The following is a 13,547-nucleotide window of genomic DNA, read 5'->3' as shown; positions in this document are numbered from 1 at the left end:
GTCTGATTTTCGAGTCGATTAACGTCCAACGAATTTTGAACTATCCACTCGTAAGCTTTTCACGCACACTCTTGCATCACTTTCATCGTTGGTATTTGGATTCACTAATTACTGTGTCAAAGTCGTCTACAAATCCAATCCGTATCTAACCTCAATATTCTCGACCTACCCAATTGATCAATGGCGATAAGCGATGTAAATGTTATTGTCATGTGATAAGATAGTTACTCAATCGGTGGTCTTAATGAACGGCTGTACATTGTTCAGTTCGACATATATATAATAAAAGAGGAGGAATCAGATTGGTCCGGCAATAGGTTGCTCGTCTGCTTGAAAAAACTCACTTATCAACCATGTCTAAAGTCGTTGTTCTTGGAGGTGGTGTGTCAGGTCTAACCAGCGCACTATGTCTTTTAGCTCAATTTAAGGATACTATTGAGGAATTAACTGTTCTGGCATCCGAATATCCAGGTGATTACCATGCACCAGATTATACATCACCATGGGCTGGTGCGAACTGGTGCAGTTTTGTTCGTGACGGCGATAAGTTGCAAATCCAACGTGATAAACTTACTTATGACGTTCTCTTACAGTTAGCAGATAGGGAACAGAGCTGCGGTGTTAAAAAGTATTGCCTGAAAACTTTCATGTCAAGGAATTCAGCAGTGCCATGGTACATTAAAGATGGATTCGTAAAAGGTTTGAAAGAACTGTCGAATGAAGAAGTGAAGTCAAGAAAACTCGATCCTTCTCAGGTAAGGGGATTTGAATTTACTACTGTTTCTATCAACCCCACTAGATACAACAACTATTTGATTTCACAAATCGTAAAGGCTGGCGGGGCCGTGCGTAGAGTCAAAAGGTTGGATACAATTGATCAAGTTGTCGATGTAATGGGGTATGTTCCCAGCTTAGTGGTTAATTGTACAGGTGTAAATGCTGGGAAATTGTTACGTGAAGTGGATCCAAACGAACAAGATAGAGTTTACCCAGTAAAGGGCCATATCTTACAGATCTACGAGGACTTGCCTTACCAGGTGATCATTGAGGATTTGCCAAAGGAGGATAATGCTTTGCCAAATCAGTTTTTGAACGTTTTCCCACGTCCTGAAGGCGGATGTATTGTTGGCGGATTGGCAGCTAAGGGCGATTATTCTAAAGACATTGATCCCGAGCTTTCATCGAGTATTTTACGTGTAATGAAAAGGCATATCCCGGAGTTATCAACGGCAACAGTTTACAATTCTTACGTAGCTTTTAGACCTGGTAGAAAAGGTGGTGTCCGCATTGATTTCTCAGAGTATCCGTTGGCAAAGCATGTCAGTACTTTGAAAGTGGTACATAACTACGGGATTGGCGGTTCAGGATATCAATCGTCTTACGGTATTGCTATGGAAGTCTGTGGATATGCTGAGAGGGCATTCTTACAGAGACCTAAATGTCCATTTAAGCTATAGAAAATAGCTCGTACTTGTTTCCTAAAATCTAGCTACTTATATACTAACCAACATATCCTTTTGTACGAGTACAGAGGAGAGATGAAGAAGAAAAAAACGGTAGGTGCCGCCCACAAGCCAAATACACTTCCTTTGATTATATATAAACTTTAAGCATATAATTCAAACGAAAGGACAGAGAAGAAGATGGACCGTCCTATTGATGAGATTGTAAAGAATCTTTTGAAATTTGTCGTTAGAGGTTTCTATGGTGGCTCTTACATTTTAGTGCTAGATGCAATTCTTTTCCATTCAGTTCTTGCGGAGGAAGATTTAAAGCAATTACTTGGTATTAACAAGACTGATCTGGGTCCACTGGTGGCTCGACTGAGATCTGATGGTCTTTTGTCGATGCATAAGCAAAGGGAATACCCACCAAACTCTAAAAGTGTGGAACGTGTCTACTTTTACATCAAATATCCTCATGCAATCGATGCTATTAAGTGGAAAGTTCACCAGGTGGTGCAGAGGTTAAAAGATGACTTTGATAAGAATTCGGAACCTAATGGATACATGTGCCCCGTATGTCTGACGAAGTATACACAACTAGAAGCGGTACAATTGCTAAATTTTGATCGTACGGAATTCTTGTGCTCATTATGTGATGAGCCACTGGTGGAAGACGATTCCGGTAAGAAGAATAAAGAAAAACAGGATAGACTGAATCGTCTGATGGACCAAGTGCAACCGATTATTGATTATTTGAAAAAAATCGATGATTCTAGAATCGAAGAGAACACTTTCGATGTTGCATTAGCGAAATTGATCCCACCTCAAAACCAATCCCGTGCTGCTTACACTTACAATCCGAAGAAGGGAAGTACTATGTTCAGACCTGGAGACTCAGATGGAAACTTATTGGGTAATGATAGCAGTAGAAGAGCAGGTGCTAATTCACAAGCTACGCTTCATGTCAATATCACTACTGCAAGCGACGAAATGGCTCAAAAAGCTTTGGCAGAACGTCAAGCGGAGGAAAAAAGGAAGCAAAATGCCGTTCCAGAATGGCACAAACAATCTACTGTTGGTAAATCTGCGTTGGGTCGTTTGGATGAAGACGAAGAATTTGATCCAAGAACAACACAGCAAGCTAAAATGTCTCTGGAGGAAACCGGTGGTATTCCTGGTGGTGTGGATCCAGCAGCCGCCAATGGATTAGAAAGAGAGGTTGACGAAACTTATCACACCGGTGCATTGACAGAGAAGGAGTTAGAAGAACGCGAAAACGAAAGAACTTTGAACGAATACTATGCTACATGGGCGCGTAAGCAAGCTGAAGCTGGTGAGGAAGACGAAGAGGATGAAGACGAGGAAGAGGGCTTCAACGCATACGGTGAAGACGAAGAAATGAATGAAGATGAATTTGAAGATGTGGAACCAAAGGAAGAGGAAACTGGGAACCAAGGATCTAAGAGCACTGCAGAACCTAATGCAGAACTAAATACTAATGCAGTGCCTAAACAAGAGGATAATGATGATGATGATGATGATGACGTGGATATAGAATTTGAAGATGTTTGATCACGTGAACAATTTGACACATTTTTTTTTTTTCAATCCTTTTTAAAACTTCAAATTTTTGAACATCATCATACAACGATGAAAAACTCATCTGATCTCAAATCTAAACTGCAAATATAGCATTAAGAAGTTGATTGAAGGATACATTATCGATAAGATCTTATCGTTTTTTTGCTTGCCCTTTAACAAATTTCTCATACTTTCAAATCAAAAAAATATGGCACAAGATACGTGGAGGATTGTAGCTGCTACTGTAGCGTTCACTGTAACCGCCACAAAGTGTGCGGAATATTTATGGAACTGCCGCCAAGCTAGACTGCCGCAATCCAAGCCACATAAGAATCTTCAAGCTGAACAGTACGATGATGACCTTTTTCGCGAACAACTAGCTCGTAACTATGCATTTTTGGGGGAAGAAGGTATGCAAAAGCTCAAGGAGCAGTACGTTGTGGTTGTTGGTGCTGGTGGTGTTGGATCGTGGGTTGTTACTATGCTCGTTCGTTCAGGATGTTGTCGTATCCGTGTGATCGATTTTGATCAAATTTCATTGAGTTCTTTGAATAGGCATAGTTGTGCTGTTTTGAAAGATGTGGGCACTCCAAAAGTTGAATGTCTAAAAATGCATATGCAAGAAATTGCACCCTGGTGTAAAGTGGAAGCCATTAATCAATTATGGACCAAAGATAGTGCCGAAGAGTTATTACTAAGTGGTGGAGAACCCTCGATTGTTGTTGATTGTATCGATAACATCGATACGAAAGTTGATCTACTGGAATTCACCTACAAGAGAAATTTACCTGTGATTTCCTCCATGGGTGCTTCCACTAAGAGTGATCCTACGAGAATTAATATTGCTGACATTACGGCAACGGAAGAGGATCCACTTGCAAGAACAGTAAGACGTTTACTAAAGAAAAGAGGTATCAATACTGGTATCCCAGTTGTATTTAGTGCCGAGAAGCCAGATCCACGTAAAGCTAAATTGTTACCCCTACCTGATGAAGAGTATGAGAAGGGTTCTGTGGGAGAATTAAGTGCATTAAAGGATTTCCGCGTTAGAATTTTGCCTGTGTTGGGGACCATGCCAGGTATATTTGGATTAGCAATCGCTACTTGGATTCTAACTAAAGCTTCTGGTTACCCCATGAGTCCGATTGAAGGCAAGAATAGAATCAAAGTTTATGACGGTATTTATCAATCGTTAGCGGGCCAAATGAGTCGTATTGGCATGCCAGATCAAAGAGTACCAGTTTCTGTCTTCGAAATTGGTTATATCCTCGAGGAAGTGTTTAGAGGTAAATCTCCGGTGAGTGGATACTCAACTAGATTGACACTTTCTAAGTGGGATCCTTCTAAACCTGTATCCTTACAAAATGTAGTCATTTTGACCAAAGAAGAACAGAATGTACACGAAAGACGTGTGCTTAACGGTGGTGAAAAAATAGAAGATGTTTATCCACCAGAAGTATTGGAATTGATCAATAAAAGATTCCAAGAGGAGAAATATTACTCTCAGTACAGATAGGAATGATTAATACATATTGACATGGTTCTTAATCTAGATCTTGATAAGATAAATATTTATAGTATAATGAACGGAATTGAAAAACCTAAAAGAATGTAATCATCTTAACGCTCATATGCCCAAATGCCACTTCATTCTTTCATAGACGAAGAAACTGCAAGCAACCATGGGGGTAACCTTTATGTAGCCAATACTCAACCCAACAAAAAATCCACGCCATCCACGTTCTTTGTAGATTATTCTCGCAATTCCTCCAATCGATTGAAATTTATGTTCATGTGCATTTGTCGCCGTTAAGGTACTCACTTGTAGTCGTCTTCTGATAATTTCAAAAGGGTATGCCGCTGTTTGTGATGCCATACCTGCTAATCCACCAGCACCTAGTTCGGCCCAAGTGGTCAACGGAGTTCTCTGATTCTGCTGCGACCTTCTATCTTTTTCCTGTTCCGATATCTTAATAACTGTATAAGGTGCACATAGCGGAATTCTTAATAAATCGTGAAGACAGTCATGAGCGAAGAAGGATACACCTGCGTATGGGATCATCCCTAAGACGGTAGGGCAATAACCTCTGTAGAAATTACACCAATGGGCAAACCACTTCGGTATATACCGCCGGGAAGTCAATGTTGTGGATGCAGGTTCATGGTAAATGGCTCTAATAAAATCGATTAACCTGACTTTCGACTTGTGTTCAGTAACGTATGCCAATCTTACACGTAATAGATCTAATGGATATGTGACGAAAACACTACATAGTCCTGCTAGTGATCCACTTAGTATACGTCTCCAAGGAACTTCATAATTTGAAGATGGAATTAAAAGGTTTCTCACTTGTTCGTAAGCAACAAATTTAATAGCTGCGTAGGGGAAAATTCTAATCAATGTTACTGAATGACCTTGGTAAAATCCACGAATACCATCGTTAATCCAAATGTGTTTTGCTGCTTCCACTAATCCTACAAGAGAACCTGTGTATTTGGTATAATGGGGATTCGAAGTTTGAAATAAAATTTTAATTCTATCTAGTGGGGCGATCAATGTCTTGGCACAAGATCCCGATACACCACCAGCTATTCCTGATCTAACTATATACTCCACAGAATACTTGTTGATGGCCTGAGATTGAGCTGTGGTGGTAGGCGGTACTTCTCCCTTTTTGTAATTGTTTGGTTCTCTAACCACCGATGAACCAGTTCCTTCACCCATTTGAAGGATCTTCTAGTGGTTAACAATCTTAATAGTGATGCCAAATATTAGACTTCGAAGTATTCAAAACCTTATTTTTTTTTTGACTATTTTATTGTCTTCAATTCAAGAAGTCTTTCAATTTTCCAAGCTCTCCGGACTCTATCAGGAAGAGATGACAGGAACGGATAGTTAAGATAATAATGGATTAGACAATATAGAATAAATCGTCGAGGCCTTTTAGTTTATCTTGGCTGAATTGTGTAAATTTAGCATATATAAAATTATCTGAGTTCTTATTCAGTCGATATCTCGATTGTCCCCACAACAGAGAGTTCCAGTTTTAGCAGACCAATGAGCCTCCAGCCATTGCAAGGGCCTCTGAAACGTATAAGAGTTATCTATGAATAGATACCGATATTCTTCACTGCCAATATGGCGGTATATGTTTATAAGAATCGTGCATTTCGAAAACTCCGGATCCGGATTCAAGACTGAAGCCAGGATTTGTAGTACGGCTACAACGGTTCATGTTTATTCAGACCTCTGAGCAATTGATCAATTGCAATCCGTTATTAGATCTCATGGTGCAGAAACATCAGTCCATGATTCATTAGAGCGGTGATTCTTATTCCGGTGGAATTTGGATGTCCATGCGATGAGTATTGAAATTTCACAAAATATTTAATTCAAGACTAATCATGTTGATTAATACCGATGTATGTTCTCGCTGAACCCATATCAAACGCTCAGCAGCTTTGATCAAGACTTCTTATAATCATGGTTGATAAAAAACAGGTTGATCCGTTGAACTCTTTTATTGCAGGTGCCCTTGCAGGTGCAGTGGAAGGTGCTATCACTTATCCATTTGAATTTGCCAAGACTAGGCTACAATTGAGGGATAAGAATGCTAAAAGCTCGAAAAACCCATTGGTACTCATATACAACACGGCTAGGACCCAAGGTGTATCAGCGTTGTATGTTGGATGTCCTGCATTTATCGTTGGTAATACTGCAAAAGCAGGTGTTAGGTTTCTCGGATATGGTGCAATTCAGAATCTATTGAGAGACCCACATACTGGACAATTGAGCGGACCTAGAGGTGTTTTGGCAGGTTTAGGTGCGGGCTTGTTGGAAAGTGTTGTTGCGGTGACGCCTTTCGAAGCCATAAAGACTGCATTGATAGATGACAAACAAGCGGCTAAACCAAAGTATCATAGTAATGGACGTGGATTGTTTATGAATCATGTGTATTTGGCTCGTGATATGGGATTCAAGGGGCTTTACAATGGTATTTTGCCAGTATCTATGAGGCAAGGTGCCAATTCGGCGGTCAGACTAGGTTGTTATAACAAGATTAAAACAATGGTACAAAACTACTCAAATCTTCCAAAGGATAAACCTTTATCATCAGGATTGACATTTTTAGTAGGTGCATTTGCAGGGGTAGTTACAGTTTATTCTACCATGCCGATCGATACTGTAAAGACTAGAATGCAGAGTTTGGATGCTAAGAGATACACCTCCACTTTGAATTGTTTTGTACGTGTCTTCAAAGATGAAGGTCTCAGGACATTTTGGAAAGGCGCCACTCCAAGATTAGGTAGATTGATGTTGAGTGGTGGTATTGTATTTACAGTTTACGAAAAAGTGTTGTACATCTTAAGCTGATGTAGTATAATTTAGTACATACCAATAAATTGCATTTTTGGAAGAGAAAATAAAAAAAAAAGAACATCATTAATCGAATATATTTGTATATGATGTATACGCCTATGGTATTACATACACATCTTAGGTCCTAAGAGGAGTGCCATCCTCATTTCAAAGAAATTTTAAAAGAAATTCTAGAAAATAAAAATAAAAATAAAAAATACCAAGCCAACCCAAGTAATTATGCTCGCTCCTGGGTCATATACTTACTTTCCATTCTTTTCACCATCACATAATCATAAATGCCCTTTATCGATATGAAAGCTCCAAACAAACCAACAAATATTGCTAACGCTGGTAATTTTTGCTGGTCCTCAGTATTACCTCGACTTAAACTCGACTGGAATTCATCTTGAGAAGTCGGACGAGTATACAGATGTAAATCGTCATAATCAGTTGGATCTGGCACTTCTACACGGTCTAATACATTATCTTTACCAACTTTTGACCTTACGTCGTTTGGAATCATTGAATAACTGTACCCCAGCATAGTAAGCCCTAGCCCAAATCTAGATCCCTGCTTGGCCGCATGCGAGGTATGTAGGATGTAAGTGATCAAAAAGCCCACAAATTGAAAACATGTACTTACCACCATGTTCCATACGAAATTGGCGATGTTCCCAGTTGGTAACCCCTCTATGCAAATTTCGTTATAATATAGACCAGATCCATCGTCATCCACTCCATAGTAAGAAGGAGCCATATCAATGGCCGCTTCTTCATACGTGGGTGGATTATCATCCTCTACCACGTCTCGAGATCCTGTGTCGGGTTTTGCACTCAAATTACTAAAAACTCCATCGAAACTAGCACCGTGCTGTAAATGTGACGTCCTCTGTATATTCCTTCTAAATAGTTTATCCAATAGGTTAAAATGTCTGCCAATGGTCTTGACCTCCCTTGTGACTCTTTCTCTAAGGCTCCTTGGTCCTCCAATGGATTCTCCCTCAACACCACTCTCTAAATCATGTCCTCGTTCTTGTAATCCCTCTGTACTCGTCATTCCTTCTGACAATTGTGGTACTGGTGGTGGTGCTTCTACAACATCCCTGGAACTACCCACTTGTTGACTCTGTATTAGATTATCACTTGACATATTACCTTCTTTTCGATGTAGACCAAACACGCCACCAGAGAAAAATCTGGTGAACTTCTTAAACTTTCTATTATGCAACTTTTACGACAGCTATAGGACTCCTAAGAGAACTTCTTGGATTATACAAGACATTACAACTAGGCTATATATCAGTTATAAACACAAAGGTTTCGTTTTATCCCTCCAGCGAACAGAAAAAAAAACATTAAGTAAGCGTTACCCGAAAGCTTAACGATGAGCTCGCTTATTGTGGGAAGAAACGGCTATGCGAAGAACGCACTTGATTAGGTTCGAATGGACCCAACCAACCCTGTTTGAATCGTGCCTATCACTCAGTCCTGTAGGTCCTCCTGAACAGCATCATTTGTAGATGGGAACTGTTCTGTTGCGCTCAACGGTTCTTGTTCATAACTACTATCGTTGTCATTATTAGTAGTATCTTGTAGCTGACCCTGTGATAGATTCTGTGTATCCGCATTGAAGTTCCTACTGGAGTTGATCAGGTATCTTGTTCTCGGAGACAGGTTGATGGAAAGCAGTAGACATTGACCCGGGATGTTATCCACAATTTGGCATGGCGGTTCTTCAACAACTGGCTTAGGAGGTCTTTGACGGTATTCTGTAGTGGTTCTCAAGTCGTATGACCCTACTGATGGTCCCAAATCTACACCACCTGGTAGAATAGTACTGGGTACAGGTGTACGGAAGGTTCTCGGTATATCAGAGACATCAGGTAAGGAAACTTCAGCACCGTTGACACCAGGGCCCATAGAGGAACTCGCTTGGTTGTTTAAACCGTTTGACTGAACGACACCTCTTCTGTTAAAACGGCCCTGCCGTCTTTTACGTCTTGTGTCTCTGTCCTTATCTCTATCTAGACGTTCGAGTTCTGCGGCAGAGATCTGGAGTAAGTTCGGATTGTAGTTTTTAGACTCACTAGGAGTTCTATAGACATCATCTAAGGTAATAACTGGTAGAATACGAGATCTAATGTCATCATCTTCTACTGGGGATCCATCAAAATTATAACCTAGTAGTGCCAACGATTTGTGATACATATGAACTTGCTCATGGATTGAGTGAACTATAGCGGTCATGAATTCACCAGGTAGCGATAATTCCTGACACATGCATTCTGCAAACTCTTCGGGGCTGTTTTCTGTATTGGAAATATCCCATTCGAATTGATCAATTAATTGATTTTGACCGACAACGATATCCAGTTTAATCTTAATACGCATATCATCACCACCGCTTCGTTCTTGACTTAATTCTTGGAATGGATTTGGCTGGTATTCTAAAATTTGTTCTCTAATTGAGTTGACCACAGTTTCTGCGAATTGATCTCTCAATTGAGGTGAATATCTATAATCTTTCATCATGTCATCAACGAACTCCTCAATGTTTACCAAAGTGTCATTTTTATTCCAAAGTAGTGTGTCTCTTAGACAGAACCTATCACGTTCTTGATCGAATTCCAATCGTACAGGTACCAAATCTTCGTGGGTTTCATTCATCGCTTGTTGGTAAACTTGGAATCTATTTTGATAGATGTGAGAACGATCGGCTATTTTGAACTCAGGCACCACTTGTGTAACCTTATTTGTAATACCGTTACCATAACCTGAATAACCAGACCCCCAAATGCTTGCCGCTGGTACATTTTGAGACGTACTTGTAATTGATTTCATTCTCGTAGATTTTAAATCTTGACAGTATTGTAAATTGTGCCAAAGGCGTCCCAAGTATTCTTTGTTACTGAATCCATAAATGCTAAATGGTTCATAACCATTTGTTTCTTTGATCAAATCTTTTCTATGTTGCTTATCTCTCTGTATAATCTGTTCGTAAAGTAAGGTATCAGTCTTAGGATCCCTTTCAGACCAAAAATTTGGGTGAGGTAGCCTTGTTTCTGGAGGTTCATAATTGATAGTTTGAAATGGCGGCAGATCCATTTTGGGCAAATGAGCAGCTGAGGGAGCTGGCGGTACTGGTAGGTCTGTCCGTACTGGTGGTATTCTTGATTGTGCAGGAGGAACAGATTGAGCTCCTCCTCCTAGCGGCATAGTGACACCAGCCATTTGTTGTCTTATAGGTTGTGGCGTGCCTCTAACCGGTGCAGACTGAGGTGAATGGACAAATTTGGGAGTGCCCACATTCGAACCAGGTCCTGGTTGTGGTTGTGGTTGAGGTAGTGGTGAACCTTGTTGAGATTGGGGTGGTTGTCGAGCTTGTTGTCGCTGAAGTGACGGTTGCTGTGGTTGTGGTTGTTGAGGAGGTTGCGGTTGTGAATGAGGTTGTTGAGGAGGTTGCGGTTGTGAATGAGGTTGTTGCGGTTGAGGTTGAGGCTGTTGAGACTGTTCAGGTTGAGGTTGTTGTACCCGCTGTTGTACCTGTTGCTGTGCCATAGTTATGGCCGCCACTACGGCTGGATTATCTCTGGCGATTGCCTGTTGTTTTAAGATATTGAGAACTTGCTGCTGCATTGGTAGTGGTAATTGCGCAATCTGTGGTGGCAGATTAATAGGTACGGGAGGAGTACCAGAACTCCTTACAAACTGAGGTTGATTTGTTTGTGGCTGTTGTTGTTGACCACCAGCAGCGGCTGCGGCTGCTGCAGCACCACCAGCGCTTTGATTTAACTGAGCGGCCCTTCGAGCTAAATTGGTTCCTTGCATAGTATTTGTAGAAGCATTAGGATTGGGAACTTGCTGCTGGTGCTGCTGGTGCTGCTGTTGTTGTTGTTGTTGAGCCAATCGTGCCTGTACTTGTGCCTGTTTTTGCTGAGCCAATTGAGCTTGAGCCTGCACCTGTGCCTGTTTTTGCTGTGCCAATTGGGCTTGAGCCTGTTGCAACTTAGCCTGTTGTTGGGGATCCAGAGGTTGTTGTCTCATCATATTCTGCTGTTGGTGCTGTTGGTGCTGTTGGTGCTGCTGTTGCTGTTGTTGTTGTTGCTGTTGTTGTTGCTGTTGAATTCGAGCCATAAGCAACTGTTGATGCCTCTGCTGGATCAGTTGAATCTGTGCAGGCGCCAAATTTTGGAGTATCTGTCTTGGTATCTGTGAGAGGTTAAAAGACGGTGTCCCAATATTACTGAAGGGATTTGGAGGATTCCCCCTGGGGGTCCCGCCATTACCAAATGAGTTCGAAGGTGAACCACCATTTCCATTGCCATTCATGGGTTATGACTTTTTCTTTAGCCCTTTTTCTCCAACAAATCGGTGTATTATACTCTTCAACATGTATTCTCAGCTCTTTTTTTTCACTACGCTTGTCCAAAAAATAAGAGCTTGGCGTGTAAAGACAGATTGGCATATTTTGAGCTCTGAAAGTCCAAAAATCTTAAGGAATTATGTTCATTGCATTTTATATTACGGACTCAAAGAATTCATTAGTTTTCCAATATCTTTTGGGCTCAAATTCACCTCTTTTCTCTCATCTCTTAGCTCGGATTAGAGCGGTTTGTCCAGGATTACTTTCCAAAGATGATGAAAACGATAATACACCTTTATTCCACTGTTGCATAGCCAAAGATCTCGAGGTGTACAAGTACCACTCACAAGTTAACAATTTGAACTACTACTGTTTGGCTTCAGGAGCAGACTCAAGGCCGCAGACTGATACTTTTACATTTTTGCAGCTGTTAGATCAAACATTACTGGAATACTTCGATAAGGATAAATTGACCGTTACCAAGATTGTCAACAATTATGATCGTATTACCATGATTTTCTACATGTCCATCGATTCCGGTGAGCCCTGTGTGGGCTCCCTTAACAGTAATAGAATTAGAAGGGTTATACCGGTTAAATCAGATCTGTCCAAGATGATTAATAATACCGCACATACTCTTCAAAGAGCTGTGCGTCAACCACGTCAAGGTATCTTAGCGGCTACACCAGAAATTCTGGAGAGTGAAGAAGTTGTTCCTTGGAGAAGTGGCCATCTGAAATACACGAGTGATGAAATTTACGTAGATATCATCGAGACCGTTCATGTTATCTACCAGACACATCATCGGAATAACTCAGTTCAAATGGTTTCAGGTACCATTAACGGCCAAGTAAATGTTAAAAGCTACTTAAGCGGTAACCCTACGGTGGAAATGGATATGGACTTAGCTGGTAACGAAATGTATGCGCCATCAATGCACCAATGCGTGGAAATGCCGCAAGGCTCACCATCGTCTCTGTGTTTTATACCACCCGATGGTAATTGTAACTTACTGAATTATACGATTGATCTCGACATGAATCCCAAAGTTAAAGTGACAAGTCCAGTGGGTCTCGTATCAGTGATTTATAAGGATGGCCTCGGTCTAAATCGTGATGAATTTGAAGTCCATGTCAATATTTCAAATTCCCCATCAGTACCGCATATTCAAGATCTAAAGCTTCAAATAGAACTACAACCCCGTATACAAGAATTGGAAGAACAGGAGGAAGAAGCTCAGAGGGATGCCGAAATGGATACGGAGGCAAAGAAAGAACGCAGTCAATTAGAAGATGGTAAGATCAAGGTGCTGAGAAATACGCATGGTAGATTTGACAATAGTGTACACCCAGGTAGAGGTACATGGATCTTTGATAGTGAAACACCTGTGGGTTCATTACCTGTTCTAAGAGGATGTGTTGAGGACTCTAAACATCCAGTAAGGATACAACGTGTAGGTGTGAGTTATGCAAACGAGGGAATGTTACCAAGTGGCATAGGGCTACGGAGAATAAACGTTAGATCTACAACTAATCTAAGAGAAAACAACAGGGGTAAAAGACTGTTCAAGGGCGTGAAATATGTATGCCGTACAGGTGACTATGAAATACGGTCTTGAGAATCAACGGTTTCTATACTTTATACTACTATTCCCTTTGTCTCTTCCTTCTCTAGGTTAGCCGCTCTTGAAAATATCTCGTCAATCGTGATTTTACCTCGGACACTTAGAAACAATCCCCGGCCGGGCATAAGGGGCAGCGGCGGTATTCCCCCACTTGGTTTGAAAAAACAAGTG

At 40.9% G+C, this 13,547-nt stretch overlaps 8 protein-coding genes across 8 annotated transcripts; 5 read left to right on the top strand and 3 right to left on the bottom strand.

Annotated features, from left to right (window-relative positions):
- Nucleotides 1–353: 353 nt before the first annotated feature.
- Nucleotides 354–1,457, top strand: ZYRO0B01892g (FAD-dependent oxidoreductase; the record flags this gene model as incomplete). Its single annotated transcript, XM_002494991.1, has 1 exon — nucleotides 354–1,457. One exon carries the CDS (start codon nucleotides 354–356, stop codon nucleotides 1,455–1,457), a length of 1,104 nt encoding a protein of 367 aa, XP_002495036.1.
- Nucleotides 1,458–1,643: 186 nt separating this feature from the next.
- Nucleotides 1,644–3,017, top strand: TFA1 (transcription factor TFIIE subunit TFA1; the record flags this gene model as incomplete). Its single annotated transcript, XM_002494990.1, has 1 exon — nucleotides 1,644–3,017. One exon carries the CDS (start codon nucleotides 1,644–1,646, stop codon nucleotides 3,015–3,017), a length of 1,374 nt encoding a protein of 457 aa, XP_002495035.1.
- A 217-nt stretch (nucleotides 3,018–3,234) lies between these two features.
- ZYRO0B01848g (tRNA threonylcarbamoyladenosine dehydratase) lies at nucleotides 3,235–4,542 on the top strand (the record flags this gene model as incomplete). Its single annotated transcript, XM_002494989.1, has 1 exon — nucleotides 3,235–4,542. One exon carries the CDS (start codon nucleotides 3,235–3,237, stop codon nucleotides 4,540–4,542), a length of 1,308 nt encoding a protein of 435 aa, XP_002495034.1.
- Nucleotides 4,543–4,653: 111 nt separating this feature from the next.
- LEU5 (coenzyme A transporter) lies at nucleotides 4,654–5,751 on the bottom strand (the record flags this gene model as incomplete). The annotated part of the gene is made up of 1 exon (XM_002494988.1): nucleotides 4,654–5,751. The coding sequence occupies one exon, from the start codon at nucleotides 5,749–5,751 to the stop codon at nucleotides 4,654–4,656; it is 1,098 nt and encodes a 365-aa protein (XP_002495033.1).
- A 759-nt stretch (nucleotides 5,752–6,510) lies between these two features.
- Nucleotides 6,511–7,401, top strand: CTP1 (Ctp1p; the record flags this gene model as incomplete). Its single annotated transcript, XM_002494987.1, has 1 exon — nucleotides 6,511–7,401. The coding sequence occupies one exon, from the start codon at nucleotides 6,511–6,513 to the stop codon at nucleotides 7,399–7,401; it is 891 nt and encodes a 296-aa protein (XP_002495032.1).
- Nucleotides 7,402–7,624: 223 nt separating this feature from the next.
- Nucleotides 7,625–8,539, bottom strand: BSD2 (Bsd2p; the record flags this gene model as incomplete). Its single annotated transcript, XM_002494986.1, has 1 exon — nucleotides 7,625–8,539. One exon carries the CDS (start codon nucleotides 8,537–8,539, stop codon nucleotides 7,625–7,627), a length of 915 nt encoding a protein of 304 aa, XP_002495031.1.
- A 332-nt stretch (nucleotides 8,540–8,871) lies between these two features.
- On the bottom strand, nucleotides 8,872–11,718 carry SNF5 (Snf5p; the record flags this gene model as incomplete). The annotated part of the gene is made up of 1 exon (XM_002494985.1): nucleotides 8,872–11,718. One exon carries the CDS (start codon nucleotides 11,716–11,718, stop codon nucleotides 8,872–8,874), a length of 2,847 nt encoding a protein of 948 aa, XP_002495030.1.
- A 173-nt stretch (nucleotides 11,719–11,891) lies between these two features.
- On the top strand, nucleotides 11,892–13,370 carry APM3 (Apm3p; the record flags this gene model as incomplete). The annotated part of the gene is made up of 1 exon (XM_002494984.1): nucleotides 11,892–13,370. The coding sequence occupies one exon, from the start codon at nucleotides 11,892–11,894 to the stop codon at nucleotides 13,368–13,370; it is 1,479 nt and encodes a 492-aa protein (XP_002495029.1).
- Between the last annotated feature and the right edge of the window lie 177 nt (nucleotides 13,371–13,547).

This window comes from Zygosaccharomyces rouxii, assembly GCF_000026365.1.
Source record: "Zygosaccharomyces rouxii strain CBS732 chromosome B complete sequence".
Classification (NCBI taxonomy): domain Eukaryota; kingdom Fungi; phylum Ascomycota; class Saccharomycetes; order Saccharomycetales; family Saccharomycetaceae; genus Zygosaccharomyces; species Zygosaccharomyces rouxii.
The sequence above is the reverse complement of the archived record's forward strand: the minus strand, read 5'-3'. Positions and strand labels throughout refer to the sequence as shown.